The sequence below is a fragment of the Pteropus alecto genome, unplaced genomic scaffold (assembly GCF_000325575.1).
Source record: "Pteropus alecto unplaced genomic scaffold, ASM32557v1 scaffold109, whole genome shotgun sequence".
NCBI classification, from domain to species: Eukaryota; Metazoa; Chordata; class Mammalia; order Chiroptera; family Pteropodidae; genus Pteropus; species Pteropus alecto.
Genome location: NW_006494608.1, coordinates 6,730,349 through 6,753,333, shown reverse-complemented (window position 1 = coordinate 6,753,333; position 22,985 = coordinate 6,730,349). Strand labels below are relative to the sequence as shown.

At 33.4% G+C, this 22,985-nt stretch overlaps 1 protein-coding gene across 2 annotated transcripts in view; it reads right to left on the bottom strand.

The window, feature by feature from the left end:
- COG5 (component of oligomeric golgi complex 5) overlaps positions 1-22,985 on the bottom strand; it is a 290,965-nt gene that overhangs the window by 249,595 nt on the left and 18,385 nt on the right. For both annotated transcript variants that reach the window (XM_015599504.2, XM_006925364.3), the window contains exon 6: positions 6,650-6,770. In XM_015599504.2, coding sequence (XP_015454990.1) covers positions 6,650-6,770 — 121 coding nt within the window. The remainder of the gene's footprint in view (positions 1-6,649; positions 6,771-22,985) is intronic.

Below are 22,985 nucleotides of genomic sequence, written 5' to 3'. Positions count from 1 at the left end.
GATCTAATTCAAATTTTACCAGAAGTTTCTGATAACAAATTTGTTTTTTCATTTAATCTATCCAGAGAGAAAATTATATGCTTTCAGACCTGAAATAGCATATCTCACTGAAAATTAATGAGTTAGTTTTCTGGACTATAAACCAGTATCTTGTGAACTTGGTTAATTATAAAAAGAAAGAGGAAGCATTAATGTGGATTTGCAGAACTGAGAAAACTGCAGAGGGATAAGCTGGCATTATGGCTTGTGAGAGATCTAGTCGCCTCTACCCATGTATGAATTCTATATTCCATTTCTTCCCAAGCAGTAAAAAGAATGCCTAGCAATGAAAGGAGGTGAAGGAATCATTAATCCTCACTGCCTCAACTGAAGATTATCAAAAAAGCTGAGCTGCTTATAGGCACTTCCTACAAATCATCTCTTTTTACTCGTGTTGCTAGTCTCTGGTTTGTTGTTAGCTCTTACTATGTATTCTTTAAGTCAAATTAATGCCTTCTTTAGAAAAAGTCAAGCAATATAAATGTCCATAAACAATTATTAATTCAATTCTCACTATTGGCAAAATAAAGTTTCTAAGCCAGAAAAAGTGAGAAACAGTCCCTGAATTATGATGATAAATTCACCAAGGTAAATAGGTAGTCATGACTCTCAAAACGTGTGATAAATGTCAAGATTATTAAGAGGGTCATTTAAAAAAAAAAAAGTCTTTAAATCAAGAGTCATTTCTAATATAAATAAGGTGAAATAAAATGGAAGAAACTGAAGTGAAATCACAGGTAGAGAGGAACTAGGTTCCAAGTGAATTTCTTAACAAATCCAAGGAAACTAGTACGCAAGAAAAGAACCACACAGCTAAATTCTAAATAGTACAGATTAACATCTTCCATATCCTCACTACATTTGAATATTCTAATCCAATATCCGGCAGAATTTTACCATTTGATAACACGAAACAAAGAGTATACTAGATTCCTCACCAATGACTGAATGATGGGTGGGTCAAGGTGTCTATATATGGGTGGAATATCTAATTACATTCCAAAGGAGAAACTAGAAAGTGCTAATATTGATTGTAGAAATACAGCACTTTCTGAGTTCACCACAACAGTGTCAACTCAACATGGAAAAAGCAACAGTACATTCCATGGAATAAGCAAACCTGTTGATCAGATATATTGGTATCACCAGAACCTTTTCAATATTTCTAATCTCATTAAGTGCTTTCAGACACTAATTTAATTTCAAAAGACCTGCCTTCCTATGGTTCACAATGACAGTTTATCAAGCTGCTCAAAAAATTCTGCAAAATATCAAATTTATGAATTATGTAGGCTCCCAGCTTAGATGGGATAACAACAATTTTAAAAGGTAGTTAGTTGGTGCCCTTTAATAAATGATTGGCTAAAGAAGCTGTGGTACATATATACAATAGAATATTATTCAGCCATAAGAAAAGATGAAATACTGCACTTTGCAGCAAAATAGATGGATCTTGAGATTATCATGCTAAGCGAAATAAGTCAGACAGAAAAAGTTGAAACCATATGATTTCACTCATATGTGGGATATAAAACTGAAAGCAACAAACGAACAAGACAAACAGAGACTCATGGACACGGACAATAGTTCAGTGGTTACCGGAGGGAAGAGGGAAAGGGGGAGAGGTATAGAAAGGTCAAGGGGATCAAATATTTCGTGACAGAAGAAAATTTAACTTTGAGTGGTGAACACACAATGCAATATACATATGATGTATTATTGAATTATAAATTTGAAACCTATATAATTTTACAAACCAATAGCACTCCAATAAATAAAATTTTTTAAATAATTTTTTAAAAGGTAAATAGTAACATTATCAAAAATATGTTTTAAGTATGTTATCTTACTAATGCTCAAAAAATGTCACAATTTGTAGTAAGGTCCAGCTAAATTTTCATCTAGTCCCAAGACTCTTGAAGAAAAACCATAAATTAATGAGATATAATTTAACCCTGAAAATTACACTATGTAGTTTTCATTTTTAATCATTACATAACAGCAATCTGCATGGAAAATGACAGTAAGTTTGCACTAAAACAATTCTGCTTATTCTCTGTCAATATGACACTAGTCTGATTTTAATTTTTACTTCTGCAATGCCTAATGATGTTGAGCATCTTATATGCATATTTGCCATCCATATGCCTTTTTGGTGAAGTGTCTTTTAAAATCTTTTGCCTATTTTTTAATTGGGTTGTCTGTGTTCTCACCAAGGTTGGGGAATTTTTTATATGTATAGACACAAGTCCTTTATGAAATATATACTTTGCAAAAAATTTCTCCCTATCTATGGCTTGTCTTCATTCTAACAATATTATGCAAAGAACAAAAGTTATAAATTTTGATAAAGTCTAATATATCATTTTTTTGTGTATGTGAACTGTGCTTTGGGTGATATATCTAAGAAATTATTTTTTAATGCAAAGTCAGAAAGTGTTCTCCTATGTTTCCTTCTAGAAGTGCTATAGTTTGAGGTTTTACATTGAGGACTCATCCATTTTCAGTTAATTTTTTATATAAAGTGAGATATGAATACAAGTTTACTGTTTTGCATATGGATATCCAATTGTTCCAGTACTATCTGTTGAAATGACTATCTTTTCTCCACTAAATGTGTCAAATATCAGTTGTTCATATATGTGTGGGTCTATTTCTTGGCTCTCTATACTGTTCCATTGACTTATTGATCTTTCTATCTTGATTACTACGTCTTAATAAGCCTTCAAATCAGGTAGAGTTAATCCTCCAACTTTGTTTTCTTTTAAAAATTTTGGCTATTCTAGATCCTTTGCATTTCCATATGAGTTTTAAAATCAGTTTGTCAATTTCTAAACAAAAGCCTGTGTAACTGTGTTGAATCTGATATTGATCACTTGAAGGAGAATGAGCATATTAATAAACAATATTAAGTCTTCTAATTCATGGACAGAGTTTATTAATTGGGTATTCTTTAATCATTCTCAATGTTTTCTAGTTTCCCCCTCTCTCTTTAATTCCCCCCACATATACACTTCCACCCCTGACCTACGGATGTTGCTGTCTCACCTTAAAAACTGTATCTCTGAAGGCAGGGCATCTCCTCCCACACGCTCGTGGAATGCACCCAGGGCCTGGCGCACCCAGGGCCGGGCACATCCATGGTATGGTCCATGGCTCCACCTGGGGCGCAAACCCAGGACCTTCTGTGTGTAAAGCAGACGTGCTAACCACTACACTATGGAGCCATCCTGTTTTCTAGTTTTTAAGGTACAGGTTTTGGGTAGTTTTAGTAACATTCAACCTTAAGTATTTCATATTTTTGATACTGTTATAAGTGATATTTTTTAATTTCAATTTTTAACTGCTTATTAATAGTAGGGTATATGGAACTAAAACTAATTTTTATATAATGATCTTATATCCTGAAATCCCACTAAACTCCTTAATTAGTTCTAGTAACTTTTTTGTAAATTCGAAACAAGATACCACTACACACCTATTAGAATGGTTAAAATTAAGAAGATTGACTATAGCAAGTATTGACAAGGATATGGAGAAAGTGGAATTTTCATACACTACTACAAGGAATATAAAAGTTACAACTACTTTGAAAAACACCTTGGCAATTTCTTAAAAAGTTAAACATACATCTACCATATAATCTAGCCATTCCACTCCTAAGTATTTATCAGAGAAATGAAAGCACATGTTTATACAAAGACTTGTACATTAATGTTCATAGCAGCTTGATTTGTAATAGCCAAAAATTAGAAACAATACAAATGTCCATCAACAGGTGAATGAATAAACCAACAGTGAGATATCCATAAAATAGAATATTATCAGCGATAATAAAAAGGAATGAGCTATTGATACACAACATCGTGGGTGAATCTCGGGATAATTAAGCTGACTAAAAGAAGCCAAAGAAAAACACATGCAAACTACATGACGATTCTAATTATATAAAATTCTTTAAAGTGCCAAAAATCAGATCAGTAAATGCCTGAGGAGGGATTACCAAGGGCATGAGGAAACTTTGGGGGATGATAGTTATGTTCACTATCTTGATATTGGTGATAATTTCCTGTCAAAACTTACCAAACTGTACATTTTCAACATGTGCACTTGGACCTCAATTTGATAAAAAGAAAAGGTACCAGTGTGAAATCAGTATAACTAGGTACCAGAATATGCTTTCTAGATTGATACATAATTCACATACCATAAAATTCAACATTTTAAAGTACACAATTCACTGGCTTTTTTTGTATATTGATAAGGTTGTGTAACAATCACTACTATTTAATTTCAGAACATTTTCATTGCCTAAGGAGAAATCTGTACCACAGTCCTCCTAGACCCTCCGAATATATTTAATTTCTAGATGACAATTATTTTATCTGTTAAGTGCAATTCAAGCCTCAAGACCTTTCAAGTTTAAGAGATTAGTTTTAAGTAAATTTCAAGGGTCTATGGTACAAATACTGCTACTCTTCAACATTTTATTCTTTCTAATAAGAACAAGACCTACACTGATATAGACACTGATAATTTCAGAGATATTCCAATCACAGAAATACAATTTAGATACACATATAATTGTAATAGTGATACCAAATTATTACTTCTATTAAAATCTTAATTCCAAATGTAGAAACTTTACTTTCCTCTTGGCTCCTCCTTATTATCAATGCCAGGACTAGCCATGACTGAATGAAGACTGGTGAATAAAGAGATGATGCCTTCAAAATTTTTGAATAGCAAGCACATAATGTGCAAAGCTTTAAAAATTTAAATTAATACAATCCATTTTGAGATAACTCCACCATGAACTATACTTTCTCAGCAGCCTCTCACCATCATATTTATAAAACTTTGGGTAAAGCCAACACCTCACTGGAAGGATAATGGGTTTCTATTCCGCATTACCCAAACTCAAAGCATTATGATTGATACTTGTGCTAGTTTTTTAAAAAAGACATCACCATCTGCATTACAGCATCTGTTGTTTCTAGAAGAAATGATAATCATAATCAAAATCTAGCAATTTTTTATTACGGAAGAGTATCAGTGATAATAAATATATATAATAAACCATAGAATAATTTGTATCTGTTTTTACTGATTCTATTATCCCACAAGTTATTTTTAGAGCACAGAAATCAAATGTGATAAAGTGAAAAATAACAGGTGATACTAAGACTTTTACACTCTTATATTTAGCACATAGTCTAAAAAAAGTACTCAAGCATTACTGCTAAAATATTAACTTTTTATACAAAAATTCTAAGCATACTAAATCATAAGTTAGATATATTCCCAATGTTGTGCCTAAGCAATGTATTTAAGCGTTATAAATCGAAATGTGTGAAGGATATATAGTTCCTTAGCAAAAAATATGGAATAAGCATTACGGCATGACTATGTAATTAAAATAACAAAGACAGAAAAATTTTTTAAAAAACATGTAATACACATCTTTCTGGTATTATTTTGGCACAACTACTTTCAAAGCACATCACGAAGAGTAAGTAGAATCTTGGTATTTGAGAAGAATATAATCAAAGACCTTTTGAACCTATAACTGTACAAATACCACTAAATACATCCACTTCAGAAAAATTACTGGGTATCAAATGAAAAAAAGAAAACCACAAAGCCTCATTAAAATGCAGGTGTTGGTGTTCTATACACCTTCAACAGCTATTCAAATTTCTGCCTGAAAAATTATGAAATGCTTCATCGTGGACCTTACAGCTTGTTCATAGTCAAAATCATGAATGTTAAACTCTTAAATGTCAAGAGTCTACTCTAAATGTTGGAGAAAATAAGGAATGAATGAAAAAAAAAATTCGATAAATCTTCTATGCATAATGTTAACATGGGATTTATCACCTAAAAACAGCATTTCTCCTAGATATTTCTCCTAAAGAAATAAAAACTTACGTACACATTTAAAAAAAAAAAACACCTGTACACGAATGTTTATAATAGCTCTATTCATAATCACCAAAACCTGGAAACAACACAAATTTCCTTCAACCAATGAATCAATAAACAAACCTTGATACAACCATACAATGTTATTCCAACAAACACAAAGTAACAAACTACAGTACGTACAAAAACTTGGATAATTCTCAAAGGTATTATCCGAAGTAAGCCCGCTTCAAAAAGTTGTATACTTTGATTCTATTTCTGTAACATTCTCCAAAAGACAAAATTACAGTGATGTAGAACCACAAGGTGGTTGCCAGGGTTAGGGGTGGGGGGTATGCATGATCATAAAGGGAGAACATGAGGGAATTTTAGGGATGATGGAGCTACTGTGTATCACGACTGTGCTGAAGGCTACATGAATCTATACATATGTTAAAATTCACAAGTCTCTATTTTAAAAACGCCAATTTTACTATATGATAGTTTTAAAAATAAACAGCATTTCTAAGAAATCAACTAATTTTACTCAATAATTTTGAAAAATGTGACAATGTTGTAAACAGCCAATTTATTCAATAAATTTGCTCGATATCTGTCAATAGTGATAATATGACAAAAGTCAACAAATTAAGTGACTGAAAAATCTTTAAAACTCTTCTAACTTTGCAATCAAAAGAGTACTTACCAAGTTCATTGAGACTCTGAGCGGCTTTTGTTATCTCTCTACTTCCCCCTTGCAGTTGTCCTTGGAGTCTCTTACTGAGATACAAGATGCGAATTATCCTCCGAAGCAAATCACACGCAACCTGTACAAATACCACAATGTTAAAGACGTATAGTCACTCCATGAAGTTTTATTACTATCATTATGTGATTCTGTTCATTCTTTCTAGATGCCAAAGATTCATTCATGTCTTTTTTGTTTTCCACCAATCAGAAACATAATTACAAATCTTAAATAGCATCATTTTAAAATAAACTTCAATGTATCCCAGATGGAGAGAATTTTGGATTGAGGTGCTGTGAAACCCAGAGTCAATTATCCTCTGTCCTATACCAGTTTTCTTCTCTAGGCCAGTGGTTCTCAGTCTGGACTTCATAAGAAATTCAAGTAGGTAAGTTCAAAAAGTTCCAATGCCCAGGCCATAGCCCTGACAAATTAAATCAGAACCTCTAGCCTTGGAAACTAAGCATCAGTATTTTTTTTTAAATATCCTTGGGTGGTGCCAATGTGCATCCAAGGCTGACAATCACTGTGCTAGGGGCTGCCTAGCTTCCTACTACTGCCTCTTATTGTTTCCAATCCTGATTTCTCTTTTTTAAGTCCCTAGGGGACCACACTTAAAACTTCTCCCAATTTTACTACTCCTAAAAGAATAAGCATGCCCTACTTGAATTTTCCTAATTTTTTTTTAATCACTAATAATTATCCAAGCAAAAGTTATTAAAACAAATAAACTATATGCCACCTCTTATTACCTTTTTGTTACCAGATCTAATACTGGGTCTTCACCTGTCCAAAAGACTACGACGTGTATTTCAGAACACTTTCTTACTGAAGCTGGATCCAGGACAACTGCCAGAGGGAGAGTAAAGAGAAGGGAGACTGATGGAAGAGTAGATATGTAGTGACCTGCAGCATCAGCCGTGATAATGAAGAAAATAGAGACAGTCTATGCTGCTGCAGCATCACCACCATCTTTGAATGGCACTGAAGATGGCCATTCAAACATCTCCCATCTAAAGAAGAAAATCTTACCTGATGGCAATAAGAATTAAAAGCACTGGGAAGACAGGATTACTGAGGCTCCAGCTATAAACATTTTTTTTCTGAAATACACACACACACTAGAGCCAAACAGCCGTACTCATGTACCCACAACATGCACACATAATATATACACACACAAACATATAATCAAATGTACATTTACAAATATATGTAAATCAAGGGCAACCAAGTATTAAACATGTTTATCTGACTTCTTTTCTGAATAACAATAGTTTGAGGTACTTAAAATAAAAGAATGGCAAATGAGAATCTGCCCCTGGAAATTGAAATATTTGGGTATCTTTGCCTTTTAATTACATTTTATTTATTTTCTGAATAGGTAATATAATCCCATGATTCAAAATTGAAAAGATAAAAAAGATAAAAAGTAACTCTCACATCGCTATGTCCCGACTATGCACTTACCAAAAACAACCACAATTATCACTTTCTTGTCAGATGGCATTTTTAGAGGAACCATTTGGAATGTAGATCCCTAGCAATCATTCCTCCAGGACTCTAAATACTTTAGTCTAATCACCTAGAATTGTCCTGCCAGAATTCCCTGGTACCTACTCAATAGAGGATATACCCTTATACATGAAATATTTGAGTTTATTTCGAATGCTTTTATTTTTAACCATACTTTATCTGTCACCAAGTCTTATTAACTATTCTTCTGTTGCATAACCAAGTTATTTTACCTCTATTCCTACAAGCATCACCCTAATCCCAAACTTTATCACCTTCACCTTAGCACTGTGGTCTCCGGCTAGCTTTCCAGTCTCTTACTGAAATACATCCTGCCAGATTTATCTTCTTAGAAACACAGTTTTCAGCACTCCGGCCCTTTTTTTAATAAACTTCACTGTTTCTCTACTAACAGATTATGCTGAATCTTCTCAGAATAGCATTCAATAAAATCCTCAGTCAACATATCTTAGATAATCTATAAGGCATCAACTCTCACCATTTCCTAATAGTTGCCTCCACTCCAATTTCCTTTCCTTTTTTATGTTAGACTTTTACTATCAAATATTATATAACCATATTATTCAGCACTAAAAAAGAAACAAGCAAGCTATCAGGCCAGGAAAAGACACAGAGGAACCTTAAATGCATATTATTTACTGAAAGAAGCCAATCCAAAAAGGCTATATGATTCAAACTATATGACATTCTGGAAAAGACAAAACTATGGAAACAGTAAAAAGACCAGTAGTTGCCAGGTTTTGAGAGATGAATAAACAGAGAACAGGATTTTTACAGCACTGAAAAATATCCTGTATGATACTATAATGATGGGTATGTCATTATACATTTTTGTACAAACCCACAGAATGTACACAAGAGTGGACCCTAATGTAAACTATGGACTCTGAGTGACAGATATGTCATTGTAGGTTCATCAATTATAAGAAATGTACCATTCTAGTGGGGGATATGAAGGGGGAGCTATGCATGTGTGGGGGCAGGGGACATACAGGAAATCTCTGCATTTTCCTCTCAATTTTGCTGTAAACTTAAAATTGCTCTAAAAAAGCTGTATTTAAAAATAGACATAAATACTACACAGAAAATCATATACATAAATTATAGCTAAATGAACTTGGAACTACTACACTGATCAGGAGAAATAACTATGCCAGCCAACTATAGAAGCCTTCCATGCCCCTGTACTCTCCACAACAATCAAAATAAACTACTACTCTGGCTTTTGTGGCAATTGCTTCCTTTCTTTTATTTATGATTTTATTACTGAAGTGTATATGTATATAAACGCTATTTTTTAATTTTGTCTTTTTAATCTATATGGGTTCCTTCACCATTTCTTTTGTTTCTTTGCAATCTGTTGAATATATTGGATCATCTGTCCTATGATTTCCCACAAACTGGGTTTTGTTGATTGCATTCCCAGTGTAGTTCAACATGTTCCTCTGTCTTCTATATTTCCTATATATTTAGTAGTTGGATGTAGGCAGCTTCATCAGATACAGGTTTAATGTTTGGGGCAAGACCATTCATTAAGTAGTGGAGTACTGTAGCATACCTATGATTTTCTCTCTTTTAGTGCCATAAGCAGTTACTGACACAATGTCAAAATCTATTAAAACGGTAATTGCAAAATGGTGATACTCCAATTCGATCATTTTGTCTTTATTTGCTAGTATATAAAATTTCTCTGTAAAAAGAAACTTTACCTCATCTATTATTTGTTTAGCCAGTGGTACTGTTCATACAGAATACTTGATTGTTTCTCTTGGTTTATCAGTTTTCAAAATTAAAACATGCTTTCTTAATATCCACCAAAGATGAACAATTAGTGGGCTTTGTTCTGTTTTGGCTATCATTATGAAATCACAGATTTAAACATAATAAAGGATGCCAGTCCAATGTAGCACTTATCCTTATAGATGCTCACACTGTTCAAATTCTGGCCAGTGGGAGTCTCTGAGGGTGATCTACTGTACCGATTTGCCTGAGACTGAGAGATTTCTAGGGACACGGGATTTTTCAGTACTAAAACTGGGAGAGCTGGTCACTCACCCTAGAGACCCTTCAAGTTGGCTGCTGAATGCTTTAATCGCTAACTCTAGTCAGTAGTTGTTGATAGCCTCCGTGGTATAGGGTATAAAAATATTCCAGGATCATTTTATATATTTCATGTCCCAGACCTAGAATGAAAGCTTTATCAAAGAAGCCCTGGTGTCTTTTAGAAGTCAACAGCATGTTAAGACCACATTCTGGGAACTAGGTTTGCTCATTTCTGGGACTTTTCAATAGACATAGCTAGGAAATGTCAAAATTAAAATATCATATAAATATTCATTTACTTTATTCCATAAAACACATAAAACATTCTCAGATTAACATTATATATATACATATGTACAAAAATATATAAATATATGATGTATATACCATTTTAAGATAAAATAAAATGTGAGTTCATATTGATACTTCCAATTAAAAATCAAGAACACAGGGTGTTTACTTAATCTCCTAATTTATTTCTTCCACATGGACTCCTAGCTATCAAAGACATGAGATAACAGAATTAGAATAATTTAAAGTTATTCATTTGCTTTGCAGCACAATACACAGAAAACATCTTAATACAAAACCAACACTACAAACAAAAATATAATTGCTGAAGATAGTTTAGAAAAATTGTTTTGCACATGCTCTCCCCACATCTTTCTACAATGGAATTTTATTTCTTTGTCAAAACATACTGTGATTACATACTACATTCTCCTTTATATCACTCATTTAATCCTAGTTATGATATGTATCACTAGTCTTACTTTGACGTAAGTCATTTTGGTTGTCTCAGTTACAGTGTCTAACAGATTTCTAGGAAAGGTCCATGGGAACAACATTCCCTGCATTCTTACATATGGATGGCAGTCTCTATATTTTAAAATCAGTTTGGCTAGTGTATTAATTTCTATTGTTGCACAAGAAACCAGCCCGAAACTTAGTGGTTTAAAATGATTTGTTATTTCTCTCAATTTTGTGGGTCAAGAATTTAGACAGGTTTCTACTGCTTCGTGTGCTATCGCCTGGGATTACTCACTCTGCTGCTTCTCAGTTAATAAACAGGCTCATCTGGACAGTACAAGAAGCCTTCACTCAACTGTCTGGTGCCTTACTGCGTCTCTACCTGTCCTCTCCACATAGCTGGCTTGGGCTTCCTCACAGCATGGTGGTATCAAGGTATCTAGACTTCTTACATGGACACTGGCTTTCCCACAGCAGAAACGAAAGCTGTTGTGCCCCTTGAAGGCTAGGCCAAAAAATAGCACAGGACCACGTTCACCACCATGGGTTATCTGGTTTTGCTATCCTAGTTGCTCTATATGTCTTTACAGGGTTTGAAAGACACAGGTATCTTATGCTATTGTTATTTCTTCCCTCTTCCTTCCCTCCAGGTACATTCACTTGTTTGGCAGATGATTATAAAGCCGGTTAAATAACTCATCATTCCATATAACAATACAGATAAAATTATTTGATAGCATATCAACTGAAAACTAAAAGGACTCTACGAAAGTATATGATGAAAATCATATACATATAAAACATAAACATAAAAGTTTTACAAATGATTTTCTCCTTCATTATATTTGCTCAATCATTCTTTCTTACATAATTTCAAAGTAAAAAAAATAAAAACTTAATTGAAAGCTAACGTATATGTATGATAAAATATGAAAAAGCAAAATGATAAAAAGTTAAAAAAGAAGTTAAAGAGATAAAAATTATGTAATAGATGTGTGAATTATATCTCAATAAAGCTGTTACAGTTTTTAAAATACAATTAAAATTATTAAAAAAACACAAGATTGGAAAGGTAAAAAAAATTCATTTTATAATTTTAAGTTAAAAAAATTTAAATATTCTATGTAAAAATAATAAGCTCTTCAAAATTTCTGAAAAACTCTGAGGCACTTCATAAGCAAACGATGTTACTAAAATGAGCTAAGATATAGATGATTCTTGGCGTGATAATTAAATTCAACTCGTATTCATGTATACAGATGAAGTCAGAAGCTTCTGCTTGGAGAACGAAAAGGCTTTTTGAAAGAGAGTAAAATGGAGATAAAAAGCAAAAAGAATTAAGAGTAAAAGTACTTTCTTTTAATTGAGGGTACAATCATACAGACTGTAAGTTCAAGGCTAAAACAAGATTGTAGCTATGTCTTTCTTGCTTTCAAATACCACACACATTTAAATTAATTAAGAGCTCAAAGAATAAAATGATTAAACAGAAACATTAAAGTTTACCCAATGTTTAAAATGAAAAAGGCTAGAATCTTTGGAAACATGGCGGAGTGAGAGATGTCCTCAGATCTCTCCCCTTGAAACAACAATAAGATGAACATCTAAAACGCAACAAAAAACACTCAAACTGCACACCAGCATGTCTGAGCGTGAGATCTGCGCATAAGAACTACTACCACAGGTCAGAACCCCAGGTGTCGGGTGCTGGACTATGAGTATAAAGAAGGTGCCACTCGCAGTCGCTGGAGCTCCCAGCAGAAGGAGTAGGAGCGGCAAGTTCATGCAGCAAGTTCTCAGAACATTCCTGCCTGGGATAGCTGTGGGCTCCCTGTGGCCAGCCGGCTGCAGCGCCCAGTCATCAGGACAGAAAGCAGAGAAGCAGGACAGGAATGCAGAGAAACAACAGCAGATATTTGCTGCCCACAGCTGCAAAACAGAAGCTGAGTAATAGTCTCCAACTCACAACCTAGAGGGTCGCCCCCCGCATACACTCTGAGACGAATCACCGCAGAGCGCCAGGAGAATCTAAGCAAATGCTGCCAAGACTGTCGCTGACACTGACAGGGACTGAAACTGAGGGTAGTAAGCGTGATTAAATATCTACAAGAAAATTTAAAAAGCGTTATTAAGGCTTTATATAAAGCAGAGCTCCAAGAGGCTTAGACACCCCTATTGGAAATCAGCGCCTCTCTTGCAACAAGCTGAAGGGAGACCTTTATATAATAAATCTTTCTGGAAAAACAGCAGAATACACTTCTATAAATGCCCGGGCGGAGAAACAGTCCATTAAACACCATGAAAAACCAAGGTGACAAGGCATCTCAGAAAGAAAGAGAAAAATCTCTAGAAAATAAGGTTACAGACATAGAAATATGCGACTTAAATGACAGAGAATTCAGGATAGTACTTCTGAAAAAACTCAGTGAGATCCAAAAAAACTCAAATCAACAATTTCAGGAATTGAAAAAACAACTAGATGAGCAGAGCAAGGAGACTGAAACCCTCAAAAGGAACCAAATAGAACTTGTGGAGATGAAGAACACACTGCAAGAGCTGAAAAATGAAATAGCAAGCTTGGGAAATAATCGACCAAAAGGAGGAAAGGATCAGTGATATCAAAAACAGATATCTAGAAATAAATCAGAAGGAAGAAGAGAGAAACCAAAGAATGAAAAATAGTGAAAGAGAAATACAAGAACTAGCTGATACTATCAGGAGAGGAAACATAAGAATAATGGCCATTATCGAGGGCGAGGAAAAGAGCAGGGACTAGAAAGCATTTTTAGACAAATAGTTGACAAGAATTGCCAAAATCTAGGGAATGAGCTGGAGCTGGGAATTCAAGAAGTCAACAGAACACCCAATTACCTCAACCCAAAAAGGCCTTCACCAAGACACATCATATTAAAATTATCAAAAATCAACAACAGAGACAGAATTCTCAAGGGAGCCAGAGAGAAAAAAAACAGTAACTTATAAAGATAAACCCATTAGATTATCCTCAGACTTCTCAGCGCAAATCTTACAAGCCAAAAAGGAATGGAATCAAATATTTAAACTATTAAATGAAAGGAACTACCAGCCAAGAATAATGTATCCAGCAAAGCTCTCCTTTAGATATGAAAGAGAAATTAAGACCTTTCCATGAGGGAATTCTCCACTACGAGGCCTGCACTACAGGAAATACTGAAAGGGGTCAGTTCACTTAAAACAAAATGACAAAACAAAACAAAACAAAACCATAATTAGGAGTAAAGTGACTATTGGGCAAATAGAAGCAGAGGAATGAAACCCTTACTAAGAACACTACATTACAAGCTTAAATAATAAGAAGAGAATTGTTATAACAAGTTAGTAATGAACATTCAGCATACATAGGGACAAACTGAGGTAACAATGACTGATAAGGGGGGGGATTCAAAGATCCAAATTTGCAAAGGGGAATTGGGGATAAGGCATTCGCAGAAGAAAATGAATGCTGTATAAATATAACTATCATTTACATATTCATAATGGTAACCACACACCAAAGATTCAGAACTGTAGTATATAACATAAAACAAAAAGGACCAAAGGGAAAATACACGAAAGCCAACAAAAATAAAGAAAACAAAAACACAAGGATAAAGCAGCAATGGAAACACCGAGCTACCAAGAAGCAAAAGATAAAAGGGCTATAAGACCTCATATTTCAATAATCACCCTAAATTTAAATGGATTGAACCCCCCAAAAAAAAAAAGGCGCAGAGTTGCAGACTGAATCAAAACACAAAATCCAACAATATGCTGCCTCCAAGAGACACATCTCAAATCCAAAGACAAATATAGACACAAATTGAAAGGGTGGAAAATGACATTTTAAGCAAATGGCATTCAGAGAAAAGTGGGAGTAGTGGTACTATCATCACACAAAATAGACTTCAAAATAAAAAAGGTAAAGAAAGATACTGAGGGACACTTCATAATGATACAGGAACATGCACCAAGAAGACATAACAATTATTAATATCTAAGCTCCCAACCAAGGAGCCCCGAAATATGTAAAGCAATTACTAATATAACTAAAAGGAGAAACAGACCAAAACACTATTGTAGTAGGGGACCTAAATACCACACTGTCGGATACGGACAGATCATCCAAACAGAAAATCAATAAGGAATAACATCCTTAAATGATACATTAGACCAATTGACATTTACAGAACCTTTCATCCCAAAACAGCTGCTTATACATTCTTCTCTAGTGCACAAAGAACATTCTCAAGATTGACCACATACTGGGACACAGAGATAGCCTCAACAAATATAACAAGGTTGAAATCATACCAACCATATTCTCTGATCATAATGTTTTGAAACTAGAGATCAATTGCAGAAAGAAATCAGGAAGAACCACAAATACATGGAGATTAAACAACATTCTACTGAAGAATTACTGGGTCAGAAAGAAATAAAAAGAGATCAAGAGGTACAAAGAAACAAATGATAATGGTAGCACAACATATCAAAACTTTTGGAACATGGCAGAAGCAGTCACAAGAGGAAAGTTCTTATCATTACAGGCCTATCTCCAAAAACAAGAATGAGCACATATGAACAACTTAACACTTCATCTTAAAAAACTAGCAAAGGAAGAACAAATGAAGCCTAAAGTCAGCAGAAGGAAAGAAATAATCAAAATTAGAGCAGAAATGAATGAAATTAAAAATAAAAAAATATAGAAAAAATAAATGCAACAAAGAGCTGGTTCTTTGACAAGGTTAATAAAATTGACAAACCCCTGGCTAGACTCACTAAAGAACCAAGACACAAGACACAAATAAATACCAAAAAAATCAAAGAGGAAGCAATACTTCCCAACACATTTTATGAGGCCAATATTACCCTGATTCCAAAACCTGGTAAAGATAACACAAAAAAAGAAAACTACATACCAATATCTCTCATGAACACAGATGCAAAAATCCTAAATAAGATACTAACGAACTGAATACAGCAACGTATTAAAAAGGTTATACACCATGATCAAGTGGGCTTCATCCCAGGGGCATAGGGATGTTTCAACATACGCAAATCTATTAATGTGATACATTGCATAAACAAATTAAAAAATAAGAATTATATCATCATATCAATAGGTGCAGAAAAAGCCTTCATCAAGATACAGCATCCATTTATGATCAAAACACTTAACAAAATTGGTATAGAAGGAAAGTACCTTAACATAATAAAGGCCATATACGACAAACCCTCAGCCAACATTATACTAAATGGTGAAAGACTAAAAACCTTCCCTCTAAGATCAGGAACAAGGCAAGATTGTCCACTATCACCACTGTTATTAAATATAACACTGGAGGTCTAGAAAGAGCAATCATACAATAGAAAAATATAAAAGGCATCCAAATAAGAAACAAAGAAGTCAAACTGTCACTATTTACAGATGTCATGATTCTCTATATAGAAAACCCTAAAGACTCCACAAGAACACCACTAGTAACAATAAGCAAATACAGTAAACGTATCTGGATACAAAATCAACGTTCAAAAATCCATAACATTCCTTACTCCAATAATGAAGTGGCATTTCTGAACTGCAACAAAAAGAATAAAATACCTAGGAATAAATTTAATGAAACTTGTGAATGACTTATATAATGAAAACTACAAGACCCTTTTAAAAGAAATTAAAGAAGATACAAAGAAATGAAAAGATATTCTGTGTTCTTGGATTGGAAGAATCAACATGGTTAAAATGACCTTATTACCTGAAGCATTATACAGATTTAATGCAATCCCCCTCAAAATTCCATCAGCATTTTTGAAAGAAATAGAACAAAAAATCATCAGATACATGTGGAAGCATGAAAGACTCCAAATTGCCAAAGCCATCCTGAGAAAAAAAGAACAACGCTGGAGACATCGCTCTGCCTAACTTCAGATTATACTACAAAGCAACAGCATGGTATTGGCAGGAAAACAGACACACGAACCAGTAGAACAGAATCGAGAGTCCAGAAGTAAATCCATTTTGATATGGGCAAATAATTTTTGACAAATAAGCCAAAAACATACAGTGGAGAAAGGAAAGCCTCTTTAATAAATGGTGCTGGGAAAACTGGAAAGCCACCTGCAAAATAATGAAATTAGACTGTTCTCTATCACCACACATAAAAATTAACTCAAAATGGATTAAGGGCCTGCATATAAGATCCAAAACAATAAAATGCATAGAAGAAAACATAGACACTAAACTCAAGGGCCTTGGACTTAAAGAGGATTTTATGAATTTGACCTCAAATGCAAGGGAAGTAAAAGCTAAAATAAATGAATGGGACTACATCAATCTAAAAAGCTTCTGCTCAGCAGAAGAAACCATAGACAAGGTAAAAACAGAACCATTCAAATGGGAAAATATATTTGCAAGCAACACCTCCAATAAGAGTCTAATATCCAAAATATACAAAAAACTCATACAACTCAATAACAACAAAAAAACAAATGATTCAATCAGAAAATGGGCAGACAACCTGAACAGACATTTCTCCCTAAAGGACATTCAAATGGCATTTCACTAGCTGTTAGAGAAATGCAAATCAAAATCACAATGAGATACCATCTCACAGCTATTAGAATAGCTATCTATAATCAACAGGACAAGTAATAACTAATGTTGGAGAGGATGTGGAGAAAAAGGAACCCTCATACGCTGTTGGTGGGACAGAAAATTGGACAGCCACTATGGAAAACAGTATGGAGGTTCAAAACTAAACTAAGAAATGATCTACCAGTTGCTGTGATCCAGCAATCCCTCTACTGGATATTTACCCCAAAGACTTGAAAACCCGTATCTGAAAAGTGCACATTGAGTAAATATACACAATGGAATATTACTCAGCTATAAGAAGAGATAAAATACTGCCATTTGCAACAACATGGATGGGCCTTGAAATAATCATACTAAGCAAAATAAGCCAGACAGAAAAGTTGAAAATCACATAATATCACTTATTATGTGGGATATACACCTAAAAGCAACAAATGAACAGAACAAACAGACTCATGGACAGGGACAATGGACTAGTGGTTACCAGAGGGAATGAGGGAGAAGGAAGGGGGGAATTAGATGGGGAGAAAAAATTTAAATCATTTCTTCAATTAAATACATACATCTTCAATTATATACACACGCATATATACACATATATTCACATTTATATATAATCTAAAATAAAATGTCGAGGACTGAAAAAAAAATAAAACTCTTATCTGCTCTCAAAAAAAGGAAACATCATACCAGAAAGGAAAGATATAAAAATACAAAAATACTAGAGATGAAAAATACATTATGTAATATAGAAAACATGTAGAATGGAAGCAAAAGTAAATTAGACACTTTAAAACAGATCGGTAAATGTAGAAACAATTTCAGGTATATATTATGGACCAAAACATATAACATAAAAACAATACATTTGGAAGACAATATAGAATATCTTCATGACCTCAGGGTAAAGGAAGTTCTTTTAAACAAGACAGAAAAATACAAACACTAAAATAAAATTGGTAAATCTCACTGTATCCATCAAAATAATATAAAGAGAAGGGAGTGGGGGAAGAAGCAAACACAAAGGGATATTTGAAAAAAAACAGAGAATTTATCTCAGGTACTCAACCTCTTTAAAAATTAGTTCCCTGAAAAACAAGACCAGAAAATACTACCATACACCCAAATTATTGGCAAAAATTAAGAAGTTTGACAACATTAAATGATGGCGAAAATATAAACTAACAGGAATTCTCATATAATGCTAGTATCCATGGCATAACTATCTGGGAAAACAATTTGGCATTATATAATAAAGTTAAAGATCAGAAATCCTATAACTAGCAATCCCATTCCTAGGATATACCTTACAGAAAGGGATGTTGATTCATAATAGTATTATTCGCAATAGTCCTAAACTGCCAACAGCTCAAAAGAACATCAGCAGAATATTCATGTAATGGCGTATTCTAGAGCAATGTAAATAAACCAACAGTCTCTTCAACAAATGGTTGATGAAAAACTGGATATTCACATGCAAAGTAATAGACTTGGACCCATACCTTATACGACATACAAAAATTAATTCAGAATGGAGTAAAGACCCAAATGTAAGACCTAAAACTATAAAACATGTAGAAGAAAACAAAAGGAGAAAGCTTCAGTATATTTAATTTGGTGATGCTTTTGTAAATATGACACCAAAAGCACAAGCAAAAAAAAGCAAAATTAGACAAATAGAACTAAATCAAACTTAAAAATCTCTGCACATCGAAGGAAATAATCAACAGTGAAAGGCAACCTACAAAATGGGAAAAAATAGTTACAAATCATATACCCAACAAAGGATTAATGTCAAGAATTTATAAGGAACCTCTCTAACTCAACAAAAAGCAAATAACTCAATAAAAATGAGCAAATGATATTTTAAATAGACAAAAAAGAAGATATAAAAATGACCCACAAGCAAATGAAAAGATGCTCAACATCACTAATCATAACAAAAGTGCAACTACACTATGACATATCACACCCATTAGGATTGCCAGTATCAAAAGAATAAAAATTAACAAGTGAGGGAGAGGATGTAGGGAAGTTGGAACCTTTGTGCACAACTGGTGGAAATATAAAATGGTTCAGCCACTATTAAAAATAGTATGGAACTTCCACAAAAATTAATAATAGAATTACCACATGATCTGGGTATATAGCCAAAAGAATTCAAAGCAGGATCTCAAGGGATATTTGCATATTCACGTTTACTGCATCTTTAGTCACAATAGCCAAGATGAATGGATAAAGATACCATTATCTTTATTATGCAGTCTGAAAAAAGAAGGAAATCTTGTCACATGCTAAAACATAAACCTCAAGGACATTATACTAAATAAAATAAACTAGTCACAAAAGGACAAATACTTTATGATTCCACTCATATAAAATATAGAAAGTATTCAGAATCATTGAAGCAGAAAGTGGAAAGGTAGTTGCCCAAAGAGAACAGAAGAATGTAAATTAGTGTTTAGGCAATAAAGAGTTTGTTTTGCAACATGAAAAAGTTATAGAGATTTGTTGTACAACAACGTGCATAATTAACCGTACACTTAAAAATGATTAAGATGGTAAACTTAATGTTAAGCTCTTCACAATAAAAAAAATCAATGTGAATTAATGAGCATAAAAAGAAATAACTTCTGCTATGTATGACACAAAAAGCTGCTAACAGCAGCATCACATCTGCACATCAATTCTCACAAATTTTCCTTTGCCCAAATTTTGGTTTATAACATTATTATTCATTAAAGGAATCAAGATGCCTTACAGGTTACTTGATCCCATCTCTTCCAGCAGGAAGTACCAGCATGTGTCTAGAACATTCCATTGCACCCAGAAAACAAAGATACTTTCAAGAATGGCAGAGGCTCACTGAAAAAATAAAGAAGCCAGGTTAAAGAATTCCAACTGATGAAACTGATAGTTTGAGCATCAACAGTAATTAAAATTAACTGGAAGAGGTTGAGTCTATAAAACATGATGAGTCAAAAAAACTAAGAAGAGAAATTATTAATCTGAAATAGACAAAAGATGATTATGAGAAGATGAACAGAATAATAATTTTTCACTCATTCAATAAGTGTTAATATGGACATATCAGTATTTCATTTTTTCTTCTGATTTATAAAACAAAGAAGAAAACTTAAATGTAGAAAAATAAACAAAAATTATGTTGAACCAAATGATGCCAGAAAAAGTAGTATTACTCAAAACAGAAAGGCCTGACTAGTATTGGTGGCTGTACATAACAATCAGAAAAATTGGAAGTCCAGCACTGATTGGCACCAGTCTTTAATGGTCTCACATAACCAGGAGGAGGAGGCAGTCATATACAATACAGAATTAAAAAGAAAGTCCAACATTGCACTCAAAATCCTCATAATTTCCTCTATAGAGTCAATTTTCAAAATTCAATTACATCTATAAAAAAGCAATAAACATTAGAAAAATAAAAATTTTCAAATAATACCACAGTATAGTAACAAAATATTTAAAGATAAATTTAACAAAATTTAACAAAATTGAAAACAAAATATTGCCAAAATTACAGAAGACCTAAAAAAACTGTAGACATAGCATATTCATGAATGAGAAGACTCAATATTGTTAAGACAGCAATTCTCCCCAATTTGACAGAAAGATGCACTATATTTCCAGTCAAAATCCTAACCAGATTTTTGGTAAATTGAAAAGCTGGTTTTAATATTTATGTGGATTTCAAAAGAATTAAAATAGTATCCTTTTTTTAAATCATTTAGCCAAAAAACAACAACAACAACAACAACACTTACTAGAAAGCTGTAGTAATCAAGACAGTGTACTAATGGTATTAAGGCAGAAAACTAGATCGACTGAAGAGAACAGAGTGCAGAAGTAATCCCACACATATATAGTCAATTCAATTTTCTGAAAGCAACAAAAAAATTCAATGGAGAAAGAAAAGATTTTTCAAGAATAAACCTGATGCTAACAATCCATAAAAGAAAATATGATAATTTGGACTTTCATCAAAATTTAAAATTTTAGATTTCAAAAGAACATTTAAAAAGGAAAAGTCAAGTCACAGACTGTCCAAAGTATACACTAAACAAAATACTTGTATTATAATATATAAAAAAATTCCCACAACTTAACAAGATAAACCCAATTTTAAAATAGCTAAAAGATGTGAACAGACTGAACAGAATAAAGATATACTAATGACTAATAAACACATGAAAAGATGCTCAATATCATTAGTTATTTAAGAAATATAAACGGAAGCCATAACAAGATACCACTTCACATCTACTAGACTGGATATAATCAAAAAAGATAACATAACAAGTGTTGAAAGGATGTGTAGACAATGAATCCCTCACACACTGGTGGAAATATAAGATGGTACAGGCACTTTGGAAAACAATGTGGTATTCCTTAAAAATTAAATAAACTTAACATATAACCCAGAAATTCCATTTTTAGAAACCTACCTAAGAGAAATTAAAGTATAGGTCCACACAAATACATGTAAGCAAATGTTCATAACATTTTCATAAAAGCCAATAACTGGAAACAATCCAAATGCCCATCAACTGGTAAATAAATAAACAAAATGTGGTACATCCATTATATAAAACAGTATTCAGCAGTAAAAAAAAAAAAAAAAATGAACTACTAGTGACATTCTAGAATACGGATGAACCTGAAGGGCATTATGCAAACTGAAAGATGCGAGACTCAAAAGACTCTCTTTCATGATTCCATTTACACGAAATAACCAGAAAAGGCAAATCTATAGAGACTGAAAATAGATTAGGAGTTGAGTAGGACTGGGGGTAGGAACAAGGACCAATAACTAGAATGGGCTGAAAGTTAAAATTCATATGATGAAGTCGTTACCCCCAATATGATGGTATTGGGAAGTAAGGCCTTGGGGAGGTAATTAAGTCTTAAAGTGAAGCCCTTATAAAAGGGACCCCAGAGAGCTCCTCTCACCCTCTCTACCACGTGAGGATACAACAAGAAAATAACTATCTGCAATCCAGGAGAGGGCCCTCACCAGGATGCAACCATGCTGGCACCATGATTCACATTTCCAGCCTCCCGAATTGTGAGAAATAAATTTCTGTAGTTTAAAAGCCACCTAGTCTGTGGTATTCTCTTGTAGCAGCCCAAACTGAATAAGCCAAGGGCAAAATGGGATGTTTTGGAAGTGATGGAAATGTTCTAAAACTGGGAATATGATATGCCTAGAACAATTTATAAATTAGTAAAGACATTTAAATAATATTCCATATGTTCAAAAAGTTAAATAGATACATTGAAAGACACAAATCAAACGCAATTCTAGAGATGAAAACAAAAATATCTGAAATGAAA